The 25490-nt window shown below is 32.6% G+C and overlaps 2 protein-coding genes across 2 annotated transcripts; both read left to right on the top strand.

Annotated features, from left to right (window-relative positions):
* Window positions 1-1681: 1681 nt before the first annotated feature.
* LOC113777051 (putative late blight resistance protein homolog R1B-17) lies at window positions 1682-3523 on the top strand. The gene has a single exon (XM_027322096.1). The coding sequence runs from the start codon at window positions 1682-1684 to the stop codon at window positions 3521-3523; it is 1842 nt and encodes a 613-aa protein (XP_027177897.1).
* A 9-nt stretch (window positions 3524-3532) lies between these two features.
* LOC113777050 (putative late blight resistance protein homolog R1B-17) lies at window positions 3533-23730 on the top strand. The gene is made up of 2 exons (XM_027322095.1): window positions 3533-5436; window positions 23511-23730. The coding sequence occupies exons 1-2, from the start codon at window positions 3533-3535 to the stop codon at window positions 23728-23730; spliced, it is 2124 nt and encodes a 707-aa protein (XP_027177896.1).
* The last annotated feature ends 1760 nt before the right edge of the window (window positions 23731-25490 follow it).

Here is a 25490-nt window from a genome sequence, read left to right as displayed (position 1 = left end):
TTGGTAAAAGTTCCCTCGTTTAGGCCCCGAAGTAGGGACCTGAAGTCTCCACCAACACAAGAAGACAAAAGAGTCCTGCAGGTTGCAACAACTAACAAGTAAAGAAGAAAGAGCCTCGCCCGCAACATTTGACTAATTTTAGTCAAGGTGCAAATCCGGTCTCAGAGTGAATGGAAGATACAATCATGAATATAAAATATTTCTTGATACATTTTTCAATGTTTTTTAATTATATATATATATATTAAATGTATAAATATATTAATAAATTTAACATAATTAATTAATGTTTTTGTTAATATATATAACTATTAAAATAATAGATAATATTAATTATATATATAATAATATATGTTATATAATAATTATAATTAATAATATCATTATTATAGGGACGAGTTGCCCACAAATTGCCATCCCTAGAGTTAGACCTGAAGTCTCCAACCAATAGATGACGATAAGAGTCTTGCAAGCTGCAACAAGGAAAAGAAGAAAGAGTCTTGCCCACAATATTTGACTAAGTTTAGTCAAGGTACAATTCCGATCTCAAGGGTAAAATACACTAAACCCCTAGACCCTAGTGGTTTTGGTCATGGTTATAAAACTTTCTTATTATTTGAAAACCTCCGAAGGCCCCATTGTATTTTGGACTAATTTAAAAAATATTTTATCTTCATTTTTTAATTATTTTTTTGATATATTTTTCAATCATTTTTTTGATAGTGTACATTATATGTTTTATCAAAAAAATCAAAAAAATTATAGTTAGTCAAAATGAATTTTTGCATTTTTTTCGAAAAACTCCCAAAATCAATAGTGAGACCTATTTATGCAGTTTTCCTTTTTTTTTTTTTTTTGTTACTGCAATCTTGAGAACCCTATATGTTTCTACTTAGCGAATATTCGTCTAAATATAGAATCCTCATGGTTGACAACAAACAGAGTAATTAGAGTATAAACACCTGTATTCTTACTTGTTGAAGTATCCTAACAAAATTGGTTCCAAAATAAGAGATTTTCCTATTTTGTAGCCTAAGACCACAAAATAAGCGGGCACGCACAAAAAAAAAAAGGGTTTGACGGTTTGTGTTATCTGATTGTTATGGCTTTTTCTGCCCTCCTATACAGTAGTTAAAGAGCAATCAATACCTTTTTACAAGAGAACCACAGTTAAAATCCATCATATCTCGAAATTGGTAGGATTTGTCGGGTGAGTTTGTGTATGGATTTTTAACAAATGTTACCTGGAGTTTTAAGAATTGTTACCTTAATATGTCTGGAGTTTTTGGTGCCCTAAAACTTCTAATTGAGTTTGCATTGGCAAGGATAATGATGGTATTGATGAAAAAATAGTTCAAGATATTAATAGGAGTAGTTTTGACTGTAGCGTTTACGTTCTGGTAAAATTGTAACTATTTACAGTTTTTGTAGCTATCGAAAATGATCAGCAAGCATTATAAACCATTTACTGCATTAGGATCTAGATTTGCCTCGAATTGGCATCGTTTACTTGGAAAAGCACTTCCCCAGGAAAGGCCCCTGATGTTTCCACAGGCCAGGCCAGGAAAATTAAGAGTCTTGCCGACAATATTTGACTATTTTCATATCATGAGAAAGTTGTAAGCCTTGAACGTTTATTCAAGATACAAATTTGATTTCAGAGTGAATACCAGATACAATAATGGAGATATCCTGCAGCAGTAGCACTAGTTGCTTCGAGTCCGCTCTAGAATATCTTCGCTGCTTGGATAATACCACCCTAGGCTACGATGATCTTATCTCGAAGCTGAAGATGGGGGTGCGACTATTACAAAGCTTTGATCTGTATCTGACAATGTGTAGAAGGAGGAACCATGAAACCTGTTTGGAACAAGATGAGAAGGAGAAGGATGTTAAGTCTTCCAAAATTCAAGATCTGATTATCAGGAGAATGCAAGGTCTTGAATTTCCTTGCAGCGAATACTTGAATCATTCTCGATGGCCTGATTTGACTCGTCTTGAAAGTGAGCTCCCCCTATTCCTGGAAGCAATCAAGTTATTTTTCGAAACAGATATCAACGAATCGTGCATCAACTATCTGCTGGACTGTTATTGGCTGCGAGATCCAGAGCTAGTTATTGATTTCATCGATTCTGTTTCCGAGAATCTGGCAGAAATTGGCGTATCCCATTCCAAGAAGCTAATGTTCTTGGAGAGTTTCATTCGCTTTGCCATACTTTGCTGTGTCAAGGGTCAGCAATTGATAGATCTCTTGATTCACGCTGAAGTGGTGTCTATCAAGGCATTACGCCTGTTTTCTATATGGTGGTTTAACAATGCCATAGATAATAATGAAGTATGCAAGGAAACGAGACTTCAAATTTCTCGACTAATAGATGAGAAGATTAATCCCGGTGATCCCCAGGTCCGAGAAACTTACATCCATGTCTTGACTGCTGCAAAGTTATCAAGATCATCAGACATTTCAGATCTGGAGAAGAATAAGCATCTAGTAGCTGACTTTATGGAGTATCTCGTCTCCAATATTATGGAGCTACTAGAATCTTGTACCAGTACTCCAGTCCCGATTATGAATCAAATGCTCAAATTTGTTGAGGGGCTAAGATTCCTGACAATCCTTCTCAGGCATCAGGAGAAGTTCAAAGAGCTATGCCATGAAATGAAGAATCTTATTGGAGTTGTGGCCTGTGATGCAGCGGTTGTAATTTTCTCTCTTTCTGTGAATCAAATCAAAGAAGGCTTGGCCAAGGAAACCGATCTTGATCTTTTTCATTTGCTTAAAGTGCTCAAGTTTGTTAGGGCAGAAGTTACCGATCCAGTAACATCATTCTCGCCGTTTGGTTTTCCTAGGACCAATGAGTTGGGCTCTATGGATTTTCTCCTTCAAAATCTGAAGGAACTAGAAAGTTGTAATGAGGCTGATGATTCAATTGCATTTCCGAAAGATCAAATCCACACAGTCCTAGAAGATCTAGTATTCTTAAGATCTTTCCTTGTCAAGATAGCAGACCAGCGCAACCGGAATGGAAAACTCCAAGCTCTTTGGAGTCGTGTTATGGAGGTTGCGCACAGGGCAGAGTCTGTCATTGACTCTATTGTGGTTGGTGATAAACATGAATATTTGGAAAGAGTTGCCAGAGATATCCAGCTTTTGAGCACTGAGGCCCGTGAAACCTATGATAGCACGAGGCATGACTGTGGAGCTCAGAGAACTAACCAGAAATCTTTCCGCATTGAGTCAAAATGTCGCGCCTCAGTGTTGCATGAAGTTCTGGTGGGTCTTGATGATGAGGTAAAGGCAATTATTCATAGTCTTACCAGGGGTTCAAAGCTGTTGGATTTTGTTTCAATTGTGGGTATGGCTGGACTTGGTAAGACAACATTGGCCTATAGAGTTTGCAATGATCCATTAATTTTGAGTCACTTTCATATCCTTGCTCGGTGTACTGTTTCTCAAGTGTATAGCATGCACAGCTTGTTAGTTCAGCTTTTATGTAGTATTTCTTCTGGAAGTCCCGGTTAATATCTTGAGATGGATGAAAATGATTTGGCTTTCAAGCTGTACAAACTTTTAAAGAGAAATAGGTATCTCATTTTTTTGGATGATGTGTGGGAGATTAAGCCATGGAATTTGCTGGAGAGATCATTGCCCGATGATGCTAATGGAAGTAGGATTCTCTTCACCAGCAGAATTCAATTGCAATTCAAACCTGATACCAAGACTCACCATCTCCGCCACCTTACTGACGAAGAGAGTTGGAAATTGCTGCAGAGAAAGGTATTTGGAAAAGAAGCAGGTTTTCCTCCGATACTAGGTAAAGTTGGATCTCAAATAGCAAACTTATGTAGGGGTTTACCTCTCACAGTTGTCCTCGTTGCTGGAATTCTTGCTAATACTGCAGAAGACTGCTGGGAAGAAGTTGCAAAGAGTCTAACTTCCAGTATTGTCCTTGATGACGAACACTGCATGAAAACGCTTGAGCTGAGTTACAGTCATTTATCGGATGATTTGAAGCCATGCCTTCTTTACTTTGGTGCATATAAAGAAGATGAAAATGTTCCTGTCCGAAGGTTGGTATGGCTCTGGATCTCTGAAGGCTTCGTGCGAAAGACTGAAGAAAAGAGTTTAGAGGATGCGGCAGATGACTATTTGAAGGATCTGGTTGATAGAAGTTTAGTTATGGTTTCTGAACAAAGAACTATGGGTGGTGCCAAAGCCTGTCGACTTCATGATTTGGTACATGAGTTTTGTGTGAAAAAAGCCAAAGAAGAAAACTTTCTACATGTTTTGCATGGTCGGAATGATCGTTTTATTCTTACTGGCACAAGCAACCCCCTCCGAGTTTGTGGTCAAAATGCTAGGAATTTGATGATTTGGGAGTTAATGCTAGAATTTCCCAATGTACGCAGTTTGTTATTGTTTGAGGAGGATGATTTGGGATTTTGGTTACCTAAACTTCTAAGAGTGTTGGATTTGGGGGAATTGGTGTTTGGTGCATATTTTCCTATGGAAGTATTTTTGCTTGCTCACTTGAGATACTTGGCTCTCAGTATTGGAGGAATAAATTTCATCCCAGCTGCAATAGCTAACCTCTCAAGGTTACAAACTTTTCTGCTACGAGGAGTATACTCCACTGATTTTTTGTTACCCAAGACTATCTGGAGCATGAAGACATTAAGGCATCTATGGACTACAGCTGGTTTTGTTTTTCCTGATGAAAATCTTGAAGTATCCCCAGGCTTAATTCATTTAGACACTTTAAGCCTTGCCATTGATCCCTCCTCTCAAAACTTGGAAAAGATACTGACAAAGTTACCAAACATCCGCAGGCTAAGATGTAAGATGACGGCATCAAGAAAAAAACCTACCAGAATTGGCGACGGGATTCTCGTGTTTGACTGTTTGAGTCAACTAGAATCACTTACTTTGCATTTCTGTGATGGATATAGATTCAAATTCCCTTTAAATTTGAAGAAGTTGACTCTCGTTTACATTAAGCAGCCATGGAGTGAAATCTCAACAATTGGAATGTTGCCCAAACTTGAAGTGCTTAAATTACTCGATTACTCCGTCGTTGGGGAAGATTGGGAAATGAAAGAAGGGGAGTTCCCTAGCCTCCGAGTCTTGAAATTGAGAGCCTTACGGGACTTTCGCAGTTGGACTGCATCTTTTGATAATTTTGCCCGTCTTGAGAAATTGGTTGTCGAGTGGTGTGAGAAGTTGGAAGAGTTGCCTTCTTGTTTAGGGGAATGTCCGACTCTTGAAATGATTGAGGTGAAACGATGTCGCCAGTCTGTTGTAAGTTCAGTGAACCAAATTCAACAAGAACAGATAGACATGGGAAATGAGGTTCTAAAGATCTTAATTGAAGATTGTGTTGATCCATGTAGTCCCAGCGAAGAAGAAGAAGATTTTCTGGAGAGTTATGCTTTTTGGTTGTTGACTTGGTTCTGCAGAATTCCCCGGTTTCGTTTTCCCTTTTTTACCCCAAATTCTCTTGCTATTAAATTGCTTGCCATATTATTAATAATTTATTATTATTATTATTATTAGAATATTCAGTTGTACCATTATGTTATTTTCTCCTTTTTCCTGAATAATAAGTTGTCAAAAAAATTACTCTAGCGAAAATTCTTTATGAATTGTGGTACTTTTGAGAGGTCTTTGATGAATCATGGAATTTAATAAAGGACCTCTTACGTATGATTGAATGATGGAATTCGCGTGTGTTATGAGTTAAATATAGATGTGACGTCCTAGTTTAGTAACTAAAGATAAGGGTGCAGAAATTAAGTATCCTAACTTTAAATCTCATGTTGAATTTTTTTTACCGACAATATTTTTTCTCAAGGTTATTGTTTTTTATAATATTTTGTTATTATAATAGAATATGCAATTGTGCTATTATGTAGTTTTCTCCTTTTTCTTGAAAAATAGTTTGCCAAAGAAATTGCGCCTGCCAAATTCTTTATTATTATGCGGTACTTTTTCTTTTTGGATGGAATGCTTCCTTCTGTTTTGCTCTTTGTTGTTCTTCTTATATTATATTATGGCCCTGTTTGGCACCCTAGTTTTTTACCAAGTTTTTTAGCTACTAGTTTTTTAACAACTTTTGCTACAGGAACCCCAAAAAACTTTTCAAAGTTTTTTACCTACACACTTAAAAAATCTATACACAAAAAATTTTTCAAAAACTTTTCTTCCTCCCTCACCCAACCCACCACACCAGACACCGCCTCCACCACCTCTCCCGGCGCCGATCACCTATTCCGGCGCCGCCGGTAATCTCAAAAAAATTTTTTGAATTTTTGAGTCCCTCACCCTCAAAAATTTATTATATATATGTATATATATATATATTATATTTATAATATTATATATTTATATATTTATTTAAACATATTATAAATATTTTATTTTATTTAAAATATATTTTTATATTTTTATATAAATATTATATACCATATAAATTAATATTAATATAAATATGTAATTATACATTTATATAAATATTATATATTATATATTTAATATATATAATACATATTATATATATTACACATTTATGTATATATATTTATGTATATTTATATACAATTATATTATGTATTATGTATAACATAATACATTTATACATAATATTAACACACAATATTAATTATACATTTATACATAATACTAATATATTTATACATTTATATTAATTATATTAATACATTTATACATAATATTATATATTTATATATTTATAATATATTAATTTATATATTTATATAATATTCATTTATAATAATATACAATTATTACATTTGTAAATATATTTATATTATGTATTATATATAATATAATACATTTATATATTTTTATATAACTATATAAATATATTTATTTATAAATGTATTATAAATGCATAAATATATATAAATATTTAAACAATAAAAATTATAAATTATAAACAATATTAATTATACATTTATACATAATATTAATATATTTATACATTTATATTAATTATATTAATACAGTTATACATAATCATCATATATATTTATAATTTATAATTTATACATTTATATAATATTCATTTATATTAATTATACATTTATACATTTATAAATATATGTATATTATGTATTATATATAATATAATACATTTTTATATTTTTATATAAATATATAAATATATTTATTTATAAATGTATTATAAATGCATAAATGCATATAAATATTTAAACAATAAAAATTATAAATTATAAACAATAGTAATTATACATTTATACATAATATTAATACATTTATACATTTATGTTAATTATATTAATACATTTATACATAATCATCATATACATTTATAAATTATAATTTATACATTTATATAATATTCATTTATAATTTATACATTTATAGTAATTATACATTTATAAATATATGTATATTACGTATTATATATAATATAATACATTTATATATAAATATATTTATTTCTAAATATTTATAAATGTATTATAAATGCATAAATGTTTAAGAATATAAAAATATAAAAATAATAAATTATAAAATACTCAAAAATATGTTTTAAAAATACCTCTAAAAATAATCCAAAAAACGTCTACAGTAACATTTCAAAAATTTCTACAAAAAAATTTTTCACCTTACAAAAACTTCTACAAAATTTTTTCAAAAACTTCTACAGTGCACTACAGTAAAGTTTTAGACAAACTCCCGAAAAACTCAGGTTCAAACAGGCCCTATATTTGTGGTGGTGCCGTATTTCTTACCGGTTTTGCTCTTTTTTCCCGTTCTGTTTCCTTTGTTTTTTCCCAAAAACTTTGTTGCTGTTAAATTGGGGTTAATTCCACTTTGTCCCCCCAAACTTTGGACGATTACCCACTTCAGTCCCTAAACTTCAAAATAGGGCACTTAAGTCCCTAAACTTATAAATACCTCCCACTTAAATCCCTAAATTTATAAAATGGGACACTTAAATCCCTAATCCCTTATAAAATGGGACACTTGGACTACCAACGGCATTCAGGATTTGTTAACAATTTTCCTTAAGTGGGAGTTATTTATAAGTTTAGGGACTTAAGAGTCCCATTTTAAAGTTTAGGGACTGAAGTGGGTAATCGTCCAAAGTTTGGGGGGACAAAGTGGAATTAACCCGTTAAATTGCTTACCATATTGTTACTTTTAATATTATATTACTATTATTATCTTATGATTATTACTGTTATTTACCTTTCATAGGTAGTAGTAATAGTTGCACTGCTACTGGAATGCTTATTGCTTTTGAAATGTTTTCCTTTTTTTTTTTTTGTTATGAATTATGACATTCGCCTGTATCTTGCAAATTGGATACAAATACGATCCTGTTTTTCCCCTTGCTAGATGGGGTTGTTATTTTTCCTTTTCTTTTATACCTTTTTCGTTTTTTTATATACAATTGATATCCTTTCCTATTTTTTGTGGGGTTTTATTCTTTCTTTTTTTTTTTTTTGTTATTTGAATTCTATTGCTTATGTAATAATAATCGAAAAAGACATCTTTTTTTTAGTGCGGAATTTTTTGTGCACGTTTATTCTTTTTTTGTGTGATAAAACATACAACTATGTTACTGTATTGTTTACTGCTTTTTTCTAATAATAGATTAAGAAAAAAAATTCATCCTAGATTTTAACTACCCATTTTACTGCACCTTTGTCATGATTATTTGTCTAAATTGTAATTTTTTGTGAGCTTTTTTATAATAACATTTATAATTGTATTACTCAATTGTTTTCTTTCTATTTTTAATAATAAGTTAGAGAAAAAATTATTCACAAATTCTTTTACCCACTTTGCAACAAGTTTGTATTAATTTTGTGCCCGGAGTTTTGTTAAGGCCTTCACTTTTTCAAATTAAGGAAAAGAAATAAGCTTGATATATGATTGTAGTGCTGCTGCCATCTTTATTATTAATTTTATTAAGAGGCCTTTCATGTATCAATAAATGACACAGAGGTGCAATCAGTCTTTGAGAACTTGGTTTAGTAGTTAAAATTGAGATTCTAGAAATTAGAGGTTCTAAGTATAAATCTCCCTGTCCCTTATTTGCCTTTATCCTCTCCTAGAAGAAAAAATAGATACAGGTGCAATCTATTTTTTTGTTTTAACCTCTTGGATGGAGTTATTATTTTTTTTAACAATTCATATCCTTTTGTCTTTTTGTTTTGCGGGGGTTTATTTTCCTTTGCTATTTGAATGCTATTGCTATGATTTCAATGCATAATAATAATAATAATAATCACAAAATATTTTTTTTACCGACAATATTTTTTTAATGAGTTTATTGTCTTTTTGTAATAAAATATACAATTACGTTCCTATGTTGTTTTTTGCTCTTTTTTTCCCAAATAATAAATTAGAAAAAATATCCCTACAAAAAAACTCTATAAATTGTATTAGTTTTAAAAGGTCTTTTATGTATTACTTTTAAGAGGCCTTTCATGTATAAATAAATGTTGGAATTCTCGTGTGTCATAATTAGATCTAAGTGCAATCAGCTGAGAAGATCTTAATTTAGTAATTAAAATTGAGACCCTATAATTAGAGATCTTAAATTCGAATTTTTTGACAATACTTTTTTCTTTTTCAAGTTTAACCTTTTTTATAATAAAATATCTATATCTACCTACTCAGTAAATAAAGGTCCTCTTTCACTATAGCAACCCTTATTACTTGACACGTGATAGCTAGAATGGAGAGATTTTTCTCCAGCACGGTCACTCAACAATTGACCCATCAAATGACATCAAGAAACTTTTAACAATGGAGCCCGCTACTTGTTGTAAGAGAAATCAAGAGAGTCAGAGATTGCTTCTGACAGTTGTAGTATTTTTTTCTCCGACAACGGTAATAATTGTATAATTTATTTTATCCTAATGTACATGAAACGAAAGCTTAAGGAAACTTATGTGTTAAGGGTCAGATTAGACCAAAGGAATATTATGACATTATTTTTAAATTTTTTTTGCCTTAAATCCCTCGCTGATGGCCATTGAGTTAAACTCAGTGGTTTGACAGTCATAGCAGACGACCATGCATTTCTTTCAAATTCTATCTTTCTCCAACTTTTTAGGCGTACTTCTAGTCCATCAAAATCATACATGCCTTTCAGAGTTGATATGCTTGTCTTCAAAATCAGCCACTTTTGTGCTATTTATTGACCATGATTAATATTTTTTCTAATGGATCTCTCTCAGCCTTTAGATTTTTTGGCCGTGTACCTTTTCGTTATCTGATTATTGGATTACACTTAATTACCATATTTTTAGCAATATATTTTCTATCCCTTTTTTCTCAAAATTTGCAAGCCTCTCGCTCATTTCTCTTTATTGAGAACTCTCAACTCTCCCTGCTTCCCCTTTTAATTTGGTTTCCATCAAAGCTATTCTTTACATTTGATTTCTTTTTTGTTTAGGCTATTTGCTTACTTTATTTGGGAATTTTATTTTATGGATTTCAAACGAAAGCATCTTTTGCGTTGGGGTTTATAGGCAATAGAAAACACAGGACATGTTATTTTCATCTCATTAGGATTTTGATGATAAATGATGTCCTATTAGTTCATTTTTTGGGTTTTGAGCTAATATTTAAGAGGCTATATTTTGGCGAGATAACCTTGATGGAGTTATAGGTGGCCTCTTCCTGAATTGCAACCTTGTATGTATGCATAACATTACTATTATCTCCTTGCTGATTTCATAAGAATCTGATGCTAATTTTTAGTTGGGAAATCCACTACTTCAGTAATTTCAATTTGAGTAGATTTTTTTTTCGTGTTCTGATACAAATTTAAATTCATATTTGTGAATTTGGTTATTTACAGGTTTCTTTCCATGTAAATATATACACTGCAATACTCTAATACAATAGCCAGGTACTCCTCGTATGTTTTGATGTTCGGCAAGTCTTATTTTTTGTGCATTTTTTATTTAGTGTTAGAATTTTATTTTATGGAATAAAAGTCTTCGAAGCATGCTTGGGTTTCATTCAGATATACACTTATAGTTGTTAGCATGAACTGTTCCTAAATGTGGTAAACTTAATGTCTTGAAATGACTGTTCATTTCTAAACTTAATATCTTGGAAGGGCTGTGCATTTTCAAAAGTATTCATTTTTTGAAGGAGGGGTTGCTACATGAGGTTATGACTTCTAAAACTCCTGATGATCAGTTTTTCATCCTGCAAAAGTCATGCTTTGGAATTATTTTAAATTACTTTGCAGGATGAAGGATTACATATTAAGCCTTTGACCTCTTTATGAACAATTATTAGAAAGAGGAAATAAAGTTATTCATTTTGATCTATTTCGCCTTCCATATTTTGGGTCTCTATCTTAGGGAAAAATCCACTTTTCGTCCTTAAACTTTGAGTTAAGTCACATTTCGTTCCCAACCTTTTAGACGCACCACATTTAGTATATAAATTAATTATTTTGGGCCACATTTAGTCCAAATGAGTAAAATATTCAATTTGGATAGAGAAGGCTGATGTGACCGTTGATTTTGACTGAGAAATTGTTTTTATTTAACGGCCACGTGCCAAACATATGACTTTCTCCATCCAAATTAAGCAATTAAACAATTTACCGTTTTTGGACTAAATGTGGCAATAAATAATTAATTCATGTACTAAATGTGGTGCTTCGAAAAGTTTGGAGACTAAATGTGTCTTTAGCTCAAAGTTTAGGGACGAAAAGTGGATTTTTCCCCTCTATCTTATGCATCTTCCTATTTTTTTCCACTCTTTTTTGGTTCTCAATGGTTGTTCTTGATACTAACGTTCTTGGAACTTTACATGGTACTTGCGACTAAATTTTGTTCAGGTAATCGTGCATGTGTGTGTGTGTGTGTGTTCTTTAGTTTTCTGAAAAAATGGCAGTCAAGTGTGAAGTAAGAGTGCGTGAGTCCGTCTATTTTTTCCCCCTTAAAAATGGCAGCTACATGTGTTTGTGCGCCTTTTTGCTTCTCTAAAAATGGTAGCTAACCGTGAATGTGTATTTGGTATATTGAGATAAGTTAAATGTAGCATTTGATTGAATGTGTTGAATATTGGTTTCTTAATGGGAATGTCAATAGCTTAATTCTTCTCATTGCATTATTTGTAGGGAATGTTGAACACCAAGGAGGTTTTTTCCCTCTCTAATTTGGATTTAGTGCCAGGGGAATATGAAGATTGCAAATCTTTTTTGTCTTTGTGGTTTTACCATCTTCCTAATCAATGAAAGATATAATTAAAGCATCCAGTTTTTATGTGGTGTAATCAATGAAAGATATAATTAAAGCATCCAGTTTTTATGTGGTGCAAAGCAAGATGCTTGGAATTTTTTTTTTTATAAGAGACACGTGTTCAGTTTTTATTGTTTTTGAAGGATTGAAATTATTGAAGGTTTCAGTTGATTTAGTGAAAAATCTCCACTTAGAGATGGAAGATGGGAAATGTCATCTACTGGAAAGTGAGTTTTAGATGTGATACATGATTCCCGAAATGTGATATATGATTTTCTGCTAGACATACAAATGGTCTTTTTTTTTTCCCTAATGTTAATTAAGGCCTTGTTAATGTTTTTATTTCTCTTTTGCTTTTGTTTTTTGCTATTCCAATAAAGTTGGTGCTCTTAACTTATAACTATGGCTACCGTTGACTTTCAGTTGTTAGTACTTCTGACTTAATTTACATGATCTTATCTAATTTAATATTACTGAATTTGTTTGGACAAAGATAATTTGATTTGCAAAATTTATTCTCACAAATCCCAATCACCTTTTTATCTTCCCAATCACCTTTTCATCTCACATATATCACATCACAAAAAGTGCTACAGTAAATATCTCAAATAAATCATCCAAATAAACTCTTATCCAAACAAACTCAGGAAGCAGAATTCAGGACCGATTAATTTAATATTGTTTTACACTCCCTCAACAAAGGAAAATAACTTAATGCAAAATCTATTACGCTGTAACAAGATCTACAAATTTTATAATAAAACTTCAGATACAATTATCCACAATACTTAAATTCAACTTGAAAGAAAAATATGAAATTTCCTTTACATATAAATTACATGGTGCAATTTACTACTATCTTATCTTATTTTGAGACCAACGAAACAGCATACATGTCTAAAAATACACTCACAAAGAAGCAGCATACTATATTCTTTTTTTTTTAACTTAACAAAAATCAAATGCATTCAGATTTAAAAATCACCTCATATTTACGAGTAACCGGTGCCTTGTACAATTGTATCAGTACGTTATTTACTTTGTTTTCTAAATAATAAATTAACAAACAAAGTGTCTCAGCAAAAAATCCCGTAAATTGTATTGCTTTAAATGGTCTTTTGTCTATTGCTTGGACATGATTTTGTGCACATTTTTTATTTGTCACCGTGGGCATGATTTTAATTTCTCACCATGTGCAAGCACGGTATTTATTAGCCATTTATCTGCTAGTCAACAGATAAAGGGAGTGGCAAAAGAAAAGTAAAATTTGCCTCAAACGGTTGTATTGTACACTTTGCGTATTGTTGTTATATGCAGCCCATTTTCGTTGGCATTGGATCTAGAAATAGCTTTGGATATGAAGCCAAAAGGAAAAAAAATCTAAAAACTTGTGCAATAGTTATCTTTATAAATTAGTTTTTTCCACGCTGAGAGTGTATATGCTAACAGGATTGAATATATGACACATCATCTGAATTTGAATTTAAATATCGAATTTTGTAGATGTTGCATGCATTTTGACCCGCTAGTGTATACACTGTCAATGCATTAAAATAAACCTTTTATTAAAATTTATAATGGACTTTGACCTCACATATCAAAATTCTCTCTACAAGAAAATATTTTTTTAATGAAAGAGATCATATATTTGTTAATTCTTTTTTTTTTAATTTTTTTTATACAACTCTTTGTTCTCTACAATTTGTCCAGAAAAAATTGTATCACTTTTATAGGGTTCGACGTAGTCCATCTCTTTTCACTGCACAGACAATTTGATCAATTTTAACTGTTCAAACTGATCAGAATGAAAAATCAAAGAAACTAGATGACAATTTTGTTAAGCAATGTTTTCACTTCTTGATCCAACAGGTCTTGCTCTGCAACAGTTTCTGTGACGGCCCCACTTCCCCCTAGGGCGTACCCCAGGGTTCGGCGGGTCGCCTGCCCAACTCTCGCCGGGACTCACTCGTTCACTTCAGTTCTCAATTAAAATCGGAAAAAAACCACAAGAATAAATAGGCAACGATCCAAAATTTAAAGCGAAACTTATATACATTGTCATCCCAAAAGAGAGTATAAACATCGAATATACAAAGGTTCTCAATTCACCAAGCAACCAGCCCGTGCCAAACACTAGGACGAGAACCATTACAAAAAAAAAACCAAGAGCTAGACCAAGTTAGTTTATACGGGCTCTCGTCCTTGCTCGCCTTTCCCTGCTAAGGAAAACAAAACTAAAGGGATGAGCTAAAAGCTCAGTGAGATTCTATATACAAAAACAAGTAATTGAACAAGGACATTAATCATGTAATAACAATTAATCCAGAAAACATGTCCAATATAATGCAATGATAATACATTCATTAAAAGGATACAGGCTCACAAGGAGCAATTCGTTTGTTCGTTCCCCATTCATTCCCTTATTCCTTCAATTATTTAAAAAAAAAATACATCTTTGTAAGTAAAACCCCTTGTTTTGACGTTCGTTCGTTTATTCTCATTCACCTCCTCCTGGACGTTGACCAGGCTTTCCCCCCCATCCGGACGTTGACCGGACTCCACCCATCCGGACGTTGACCGGACTACAAGGTAATACTCGAGTATACCAAATGTTCACCCAGGTCACCATATCGCCCGACCGAGTCCGCTTCTGGTTCGAGTCGATCGGTAACAAGGGCAAGGGCCCAGTTCAGCCAAAAAGGCTTACATTCATGCACAACTAGTATTTCAACATTCAATCACCGAAATTTCATATTTATTTAGGTCGAGTGCGATAAAGTACACACTCACCTAGCAAAAGTTCATTTTAGAAATCATAGAAAACAATTAACATTTAATCAAATATTCACAAATAATCATATAGTCACAACAATCCACATAGTCATAGAAACAAAACGTATATAGAACACTCACCTAATTAAGCAAAATAATGTCCAACGTATCCTCCCGGATAACACTCTCAATCGCCAAAAAACCCTAATAATAGCCAAGAGAAAATATTACAGTTAAACCACTCCAAAGGTTAATTGAACTAAAGAAAATCCGAATAACTACTGGTACAAAGTATAAGTATAGTTTTCTAGTTCTCGAGCGTAAATTTGGGCAGCATGCCCTTTGTATTTTCCTATTTCCAGCCATTTTGGCTTCATTATTTTTCTCATTCAAACCCAAAGGTACACACACAACAATCTAACTTCAATAGCCGTCCAATAGGCTCAAGACAATACAAGGACAAAATTCAAGTTAATAACAAGTGCGGAAATGAGCCTTAGCAAAAGACAGATTTGATAGGGTTCTGCGGAAAGGACACATTCGAGGCTATGCTTATCAGATCGAAGTGCAACTTATATCGTTTCGAAGCTAAGACATACGGCTACAATGTTCATGAAGATCACTTAGTCCAATTTCCAGTGTAACCTAGGCAATTTCCCACCTTACAGAACCAGAATCCAACTAGTCGGCTAATCAACCATACTACATTGAAATGGTCATATCTCAGGCTACCAAAGTCCGTTTAAGGTGTTATTGGATGTGTTGAAAAGATAAGACAGAGTAAGAAAACTTTCATGTTTTAGAAAATGGCTAAATCAGCACGGATCATAGTGAATAAACACAATCAATTGAATGAACTGTCCAAAACGGATTACTGGAAATATCCTAGGGCAGTGAGGGTATTTTGGTCTTTTCATAGGTTACGTTGCTCCGATTGAGCTGAAATTTTGTAGGCACCTATAAAATACCATTATATACAACTTTCATGTTTTATGCTAAGCCTAATTCGGCCTCTAACATGATGAAATAAAACCGGACAGAACAAGGCTGAAATTTTCCAGAAATCTGGAATTTTTTGGGATTCAATGAAACTTTCTTCATTTCTTGCCTCAATCCACCACCACAACCTCCTATATAAGCTTAGATACAACATATATCATCCATATAGCACCTAACCAATAGGAATTATAAGCAACTAAATCAAAACCCTAGCTCAAATTACAATCCTCTAATCATCACAACCACTTGAAAATAGGTATCACTAGATCGATTCTAAGCTTAACAACCAACTTGATTATGATTAATGGAGAAAAAAAGGGTAATCAGCCAATATACCTCAAGACAAAGCCTTGCAAGAGTGATCCTCCACTATTCCTTGAAATTTTTTTGTTCCCTTAGCTTCCCAAGCTTCCAAGCTAACAATCAATCGGTTTAGTTTTTCCTTGGTTGCACTCAAATGGTTGGATTCAAGATGGATTGAAGTTTTTTTCTCTCTTGCTCTCTCTCTCTCTCCCTTGCTCGACCAAAACAGAAAGAAATGAAGGAAAATGGGCTGAAATAAGGAATAAGAAGGCAAGACAAAAAACCAATCAAAGAGCCATAGGGTGGTGACACTTGTCACCACCAAAGCCAACCAAAATTTCTCTTTCTTTCCTTGCATTTTTTGCCCTAAAATTCGGTCAAAACTAGCTGGAAATAAGGAGATATTTTGCTCAAGTATTAATGAGCTTATATGGTAAGAAAGTGGTGGTCAAGTGGTGCGTTCAATCGGTAGTGCGCGGTACCCGTCGGTTCGCGTCGTTTTTCCTTAAATCACACGTACTAGGGTTTTTACTTCCTATTCACTAACTTTATATCATTGCTTCTAATCACATATTATTTCTCACCCAAAAGTCACTCTTAAGCACCAAATTTGATCCTTACTTCGTACCGAATAATCATACTACGGAAAAACATGAAACCCTAATTCGCTCTTAACTTGGAAACGAAAAGTGAAACCCTACTTCCTAGGTTCATTTGCACCTATTGAGGAATGATTGGGTAGTAGAGCCATAGTAAAAGTATAATTTTCAAATAAAAGGCAAAACGTAAGGAATTTTACAATTCCAGTGAAAAAATTAGGGTTTCAATTAAAATATGAGGGATTTAAGAAAACCTGTTGGTCACAAGTAAATTAGGGTTTCAATCAAGTAAACTAGGTTTTTTTTTTTTTTTTGAATATAGGGTTTAAAGAAGCCGGGGTATCACAGTTTCTCCTCTAAAGAAATTAATGACAATCAAATTAAGATCTTCTTTTAGACTGAAATAGATTGTTTACATTAAGGATCACTAGTTTTTCCATAAAGGATTTTATTAGAATTTATGATGCATTCTGACCAGTGACCTCACATATAAAAATTCTCTCTTCAAGAAATGTTTTTTTTTTTAATTTTGAAAGAGCTTATATTTTTGTCAACATAAATTTTTTTTTACTTTTTATTATACATATTTCCATTCTCTATAATTTAAATAGAAAAATTGCATTTGTTTTTCGGGTTGGATGTAATCCGTCTCTTTCCATTATACATATACAATTTGAAAATATGCCTTCGCGTTTTGAAGCATTTTGTCACAATAGTAGAAGATGGAGCTGATTTCACTCTACAGCTATAATTGGACACCCCCAATTTTTGAAAATTATAAAATAACTTATAAAAAGTTTAGTTTTTTAATATTGCCTCACTCTTGCCTCCTCATTTTTGAAAAGTATTCTATCTAGCCCCACTATTCTCCCCCAAATGTACTAAAATTTTTTATATTTGTCCTCACTATTTCTAAAATAGGACCTTGAAATATAACATAATGCTATTTTTTAATTTCTTTCTTATAAATCTTATTTACTTAACATTGAACTGCATTTTATATATAATCATACGAAGTATAGGTGAACCAAACAATTCTTTATCAACTTAACTGTGTGCAGATTATCTACTATTGGATAGGTTAAAAAGTATACCTTTTAGTTTTATAAGTAATATTAACAAGGGTTAATCACAATTAATCCCCTTAAAATATACCTCATTTTTCACTTTACCCCCTAACCAGTTTTTTGTCTCACTTTATCCCCCATTGGACAAAATTATCCCTCTATTATACTAAACTCTTATTTTTCTCTTTTATTTTTTTCCTTTCCTCTTTTGTGCTCCTTTATTTTCTTTGCCTCTTTCTTCTTTCTTTAATTCTTCCTCTTTCCCACAAAAAATTTTCATCTTAATGATTAAATTAAAAAAGAGGAATTGCAGATATCTATTTTCTCCTTAAATGATTACAAAATATTCAAATCACTTTCCTAAAATACAATTTTTTTAGCCTTTAAATTCTTTCAATTTTTGTTTTTCCTTTTTTCTTTCTAGTTTCTCATTTTATTCTCAAGAAAATATCATAAGATGAAATTGTGACCTGATTAATAATCATCAATTGAAAATTGTGACATGTGGCATCATACAAAAAATCAAAATTAGTTTTTGATACCTTTTAAACCTTCACCCAAAAATGCAATTACAAATTTAAGATAAAAATTTTCGTTGAGATGGAGTTTTCTATTGGGAAGGATGAAAGAGAGAAGAAAGAAGAAAGAGAAAAAGAAATAAAAGAGAGGGAAAAAGATAAATGAAAAGTCAAAATAATTGAACGGTAATTTTGTCTTATAGGGGGTTAAGTGAGCATAATTAAAGGTTAGGGGGTAAAGTGAAAAATGGGGTATAACTTATGGTTTTGCAATCATACCATTAGATAACATGATAATTACTGTAGGTCATAAATCACAAGCTATATAAAAATTTTTATTTTATTTTTGCAATGTTCAATAAATTTGTTCATGCATGTAGAGGAAGTCTTCGTCAATGGCTAAGGTTGAGAAGTTAGGAATTAGAGGTCCTGGGTTTTGATCCCTTTGTTCCCTCCCTACTTCTTAAATCGCACTCCTCCTCTGTAAGAAATAAAATTTAATAGAAATTGAGAAAAATAATTTTGTTCGTGGATATTAAACTTACTGTAACAAGTGCTTCTATAAAAACAAAGTCAAAAACCATAGGTTGTGAGTTGAATCCAAAAATTATTTTATCCTCTGAATAAAAAGTCGTGACTCCACCGTTGATGCTTCTCTTGTTGAGTCGTTGTCTGCAATGTGAGCAATTACTCCGATCCTAGAATTATGAGACCATTCGTTTTGCACACGTGGTCAAATTATAGATTTATTATGAAATAAGGTAACAATCATGAATGACAAAATTGAAGGGGGGAAGATGGGTTGGGTGGTTTGAATAAGGGAGTGTAAGTGAGAAATTTTTGGGTTGGAACTCTTCTACTTACACTATTAAAATAAATTTTTTTAAAAAGAAAAAAAAAAGAATGTCAAGATAGAAATGAATGCAAAAACCACTATATCACATGAATGCTATTACGTATTTCTTGCATTTCTTTCTCTTTTTTTTGTTTTTGGTTTTAAAATAAAAGAAAGCCTACAAATATGATTAAATGCAACATTAGAAAACAAAATTAAAGGCCAATAAAAAAGAAAATAAAAAATTTGAGAAAAAGAAAGTTTTAGTGAAAAAGAAAACTATGGTGTCTATAGATTTGGTTTTAAGCATGCACCGACATGGTCTTCATGGATGGACACTATTATTTTAGTTTGACAAAACATAATTAGTGCTTTTATGCAATGTTTTTAAACTCGGACCGGTCAGTGAACCAGAGAGGTGGCCGGTTCGCGGTTCGACCGGTCCGACCGGTCCAACCGGCCGGTTCAAAGGTTCACTGTTTTTTTTTTTTTTTTTTTAGTGTTAAGTACTAAGCAGGTTTCATTCTACACTTGAACTTTACCAACATAACTTAATTTAAGTTATGATAATAATAAATTTTCTAAAAGTTATACACAAAACATGGAATGATAAATATAATTAAAATATCATAATTCACCACAAGTTTTCATAAATTCATTATAAACATAAATAGATACAATCCAAATATGCACCAATTATCACAAATAAAAACACAAAAAATATATAAATTAAATATTGAAATTCTTTTACAACCCTTAAAAAAATCCATAAAAGAGTTCAAGTTAAGACAAACTATTTGAATAGCAAACTTTTATCAGTGGCATGATAAGCAACCACACCACCTTCACAATTTCATCAACTTAAGCTGAAAAAGTTAAAATTTTATTATAAAAATATAAATCTAATTGCTCAAACTAAAAAAAACTAAAAATTTTTGAAAAACAAATATACAGTTAAACACATAAAAAATTAATTGCTACTAAACATTATTAATTAACATGTTATATTAAATTCAATGATCCTATACCATTAATTATTTTAAATTCAATTATCAATAGTTTCGATTATGTGCCAACTACCATATTTTTTACCAACCCAATGTTATTATTTGTAATTCCTACCCAATTCCTACACGGATGTGCACTACTTTTGCAAAAATTTCATCCTTAATTAATCGAATAAAAATAAAACAAAAATGAGGGAAACATATGAAAATTGAGGGGAAAAAGAAGAAAATGCAAAAAATCAACTAAAGATAATAATATAGAAAAAAACCTTGAAAAGAAAAAAATTAAACTTACTAAAATGTTGGAAAACAAGAAAAGTTGAAATTTTCAACTTGTTTACAATCTGCTAAAGATAATAACCTGATAATAATGGTGAAGACTTGAGAAAATCTTGTTGTGGATATTTGGGTTAAAAATGGTTAAGAAGAAAAAATTGAAAAAAAAAATAAGAGAAGAACTTGATGTTTTAATATATTTTTTAGTCAAGTAGAATTCTCAACAAACTTAAGTACAGTCTAGCGATAAGATTGTCATATTTAAACTTGGAGACCTAGGTTCGAATCTTAGCTACACCATTCTTGATATTTTGTTGAAGAATTTAAAAAACCGCCGGTTCACGGTTCTTAACGGTTCGCACGGTTCGTCCGGGTTTCAACGGTTCTCCATGAACTTCCGGCTTTAGCATTAGACCGGACCGGTGACATGGCCGGTTCGCGGTCCAACCGGCCGGTCCGGTCCGGTTATGAAAACATTGCTTTTATGTACTAAGCCTGTGTAGTAGTCTTAGACAAGCATTTCCCCTACTAAACTTGTATGCTTGGGCAGAAGTCAAGGACAGCATTTCCCCTACTAAACTTGTATGTTTGGGCAGAAGTCAAGGACAAGTCCTTTTAAAAAAAAAAAATTTTCTAACAGGGGAAGGGGAAGGGTGGAATTTAAAACTGAAGAAAGGAAAAGAAAATTTAAACGTAGGACCTTTAGGTTTTGAGATTTCAACTTATGCCACTAGACCAAGGGCCTCTTTGGTCAAAGACAAGTTTTCTAATTGTGAAATCACTTGAATTAAAATTTGTAATTCTTTATTCTACAATTCTCAACTCTTAGAATTCAAAAGTTTCTAAAATGATCTTTGATTATTGTGAAGGGTTTATTCCATTTTTGACCCTAGAAGTTATTTTTATTTTCAATATGCTCTTTAAACTTTTAGTTAGGAAATTTTACACCCTATTTTTTTTTTTCAAGGGAATTCTAAACCTTACAAAAAGAAAAGAGAAAACGGGAGAGTTTGAAATTCGAATAAAAAATCCCATGATATTTTATTAATGTCACTACCAATTAGATCAGATGTTGAGACTCTATTCTAACATATATGCATCCTACTTACACCTTTTCCCGAGAGTTGTAAATAATATTGTAACAAAGATATTCAGATAATAACAAAGACCAATTCACTGGACTATCACACCAAGTCCAAACGTGCATGGATTTTTGTTGATTTCAGCAATGATAGCGGTTTCACATAGAGCAATAATCAACGTGTGAATTTAGGTTAATTTTATTGAAGTTATTCCAGTAGCGTGACGAACATTAAGATACAAGATATAACCAACTTTAAGATACGAAAAAAAGATACAAAACAAATGTCTAAAGTAAAAAAAAAAAACAAAGAAAAAGGAAATCAAAGTTTAAAGATCCACGAGCTCAGATTGTGTCACATCATCTCACCAAATAGTGTGACACAATTTGAGTCATTGGGTTTTGAAAATCGGTTCTACCCAAGTTTTGACTTCATTTGATACTAATAATATGAGGACCATATCATCCTATAATATAATGGTGGTCATATATTTTTAGGAACATATTACACAGAAATATATTAAGTCACCAAAGGAATAGAATGGAATAATTGATAAAATTGTTACTCATCATATGATATGCAGCATTACCATGGAACACCGACCCCCCATGCTTGAGAGTTGAGCCTACCAAGAAACCATCAATAAATCTACCCAAGTATTCGTTGTGCTTTCCTTCAATAATTTTATTCATATTTATTATTTTCTAAGTAGTTTCCATACTTGTTTCCACACTATTTTTCGGTATTTTCCATACTTCTCAATTTTATTGTCTCTGTGATTTGTTGCTACAAGCTTTCAACTAATAAATGGGCTTAGTTGTAATAGTTATACCAAATTTTAATTAATATTAATCAAATTACTTTGGTACTCAAGGTTTAAGATTCTTTTAAAGTGGGAAGAACTCTAAAAGCTCTCTCTAACCACCAGGACAACTCCAGTGGTTCTGTTTAAGAGTTGATCATGTGTCACTCTTGAATTAGTTCATGTAATTATTACTAATCTACGCTTTTGAGTCATGCACTTTAAGTAGGAGCAGATAAAACTATTGGATATGATGGAGTAGACAAAATAATCAATAATCAAGTCACTCTCACAAGTCAAGCAAACAAGCAGCAATACCATTAAGACAAATGCTTGCTGCGGTCTTTCCTGTTTCGACCCTTGTGAACAATGCACTGAATTGCAAAAGCAAATCGAGAAGGAGCCACCAGATGATACATAAAATCCAATTGAGCTTAAACAACAGAAAGGACAGAATTTACTAGAAATTCTCAAAGTCTGGGACCTACACACTTAAATCAGCCTATGCAATTGCAAAAAAAGAGAGGCAAGCAAAGTAACTAAGGGACCAGACAACAGGGAAGGCACAAGCTACTCCCTAGTCCCAACAGAGGGATAAGGTACGGAAAAATCCGTGGGGCATTCATCTAAAGTACAAAGTAAAACATTTCCTATGGAAGTGTCTGCAAAATAAGCTTTCCTGTAAAGGATCCAATATATAGGAGAACAGGCAAAGGGGGGTGCACTATGCACAAGATGTGGTGAAACTAAAGAAATAGTTGAGCATATATTCTTCTTTTGCAAATACGCAGAAACAGTATGGAAACTATCACCAGTCCAATAGGATGGATTGGAGGAATTACGAGGGAATTTTTGGAGATGACAGGAGGGCATTTAGATGCAAAGGCTAGATACCAGGGACAAGAACATATCACATTGATTGCCAACATTCTATAGCAAATCTGAAAGGCAAGAAATGAACATGAGTTTAATGGCAAAAGGAAATATCAGAAAGCAGTTATAGTTAAAGCACAAAGTGAATGGCTGGAATTCAAGGAAGCTCAAACACCTCAGGATGGAAGGCATAGTGTTGAAACAACTCAAAATGAACTGAAACACCAATTAACTCCTCCAAGTGAAAGTATCATTAAGATCAATACAGATGCAGCAATCTCAGCAAACATGATCAGAACAGGATTGGGCATTGTAACAAGGAATTAGACTGGAAAAATAGTCATAGTCTAGGGGTGTTAAAAAAACAACGAAAAGGGGATGCAATGATAGAGGAAGCAAAGCCAATAAGAATGGCTCTAATCATGGAAATGAATATTCTAGTGAGATGTTTGTCCACTCAGAATAAATGTTTTGAGTGAGATGTTTGTCCACTGTACCTTCTCATTTGTATATAGAATTGGAAATAGGTGTGCTCATACTCTTGCTCAATTTGCTGTTGTAGCTAACCTCTGATGTTAAATGGGATTCAAGTTTCCCCTTGTTGCTAAATAACCATGCACAGGATGATATTAGGGCAGTCACCCTCTTTTGGAAATATCAACCATCCATCCAAAGACGCTACACGTGAACTGTGGATGGGAGGTCACGTGTCATTCATCCGAAGGATGGACGGTCGAGATTTACTCGTCCCAATACCATGGACGGCTATGATTGAAGGTGCATCAATCATTGATGCACAGTGTAGTTCCATATCACAAACAGTTTGCGGATTGATACACCTTCAATCATAGTCGTCCATGGTATTGGGTCGAGTAATTCTCGACCATCAATCCTTCGAATGGATGACAAGTAACCCCCTATCCACCATTCATGTGTCTGCCTGAGTGTTTGGCCATTTGACAAAAGGGCCGCTAACACTTTTGCTTCCTATTTTGACAAAAACAAAAAAAAAAAAAAAAAGAGGGTGCCACAATTTTGCTTCGCCCACTTTTTTGTGGCCCAGCTATATCAATGTCTTCCTAATCTCTTCCTCACCCACCACTCCTAGTCTTTTTCCCCCTTTTTTGCATAAGAAAGATGTTGGATTACAAGTGTATAGAATCTACTACAAAACTATTATAAGAATAATATCAAGACTAAACTAATTTTTTGGGGAACTCAAGAAAGTTTCCAAGGCATGTGATCACTCTCCTTGAAGTGTGATTTGCCCCCACTATCTTGCTAACTGGGTTGAGATGGCAAATTACCTCTAGGATACAATGGAAATGAAAACTAGCCTATAGCAAGTTTAATCTTAGTTTTTACAAGAAAGAGATGCAAAAAGTTTGTTTTGTAAATCTAAAATAGTCTAAGCACAAGTTGCATAATAGAGGTTTAGACTACCTCTATTTATAGGCAATCCAAGTGCAAAAGTACATGAACTTCACTTAATGTTCATTTATGAATATAGTACACCAAATACATGAACTAATGAACTTGAGAAGATACGTCAATGTATCTTCACTTAATGTCCATTCATGAATTTGCTACTTCAAGTACATGAATTGAGTAGTTCCATAAATGAACAAATGAACTTGAGAAGATACATCAGTGTACCAATGAACCTTGTAGAAAATTCCTGAATCAAACATCTAGACATGATAAGAAAATTCATGTCACAAGTCATGATCAATTTTCATATTACAAACTAATTTCCAACATTCCCCACTTAGTTTGTAGTATGAAATGCTAAACCAACACTTATGATATCATGCATAAAGAAAAATAACTTTCGTTTTAAACTTTTCTTTAGTGCAAATAATTCACAAGTTCTAATCAAATCAAGGTGGCTAGATTGCTTAAACCAAGATTTGAAATTAGAATAGAATTGTCCACATGGTCTAATCAACTTGCATCCAACAATCACATTTCATCTTTAGCACTATTACCGGCCATGTGCTCATCCTAGTTCATGATCATGTATGAAAGATTACCTTAGACTTTCACTAGAAGCGGCACCACTTCTATGATCATATAAGTAAACTATA

Source organism: Coffea eugenioides, chromosome 7 (assembly GCF_003713205.1).
Source record: "Coffea eugenioides isolate CCC68of chromosome 7, Ceug_1.0, whole genome shotgun sequence".
Classification (NCBI taxonomy): Eukaryota; Viridiplantae; Streptophyta; class Magnoliopsida; order Gentianales; family Rubiaceae; genus Coffea; species Coffea eugenioides.
The sequence above is the reverse complement of the archived record's forward strand: the minus strand, read 5'-3'. Positions and strand labels throughout refer to the sequence as shown.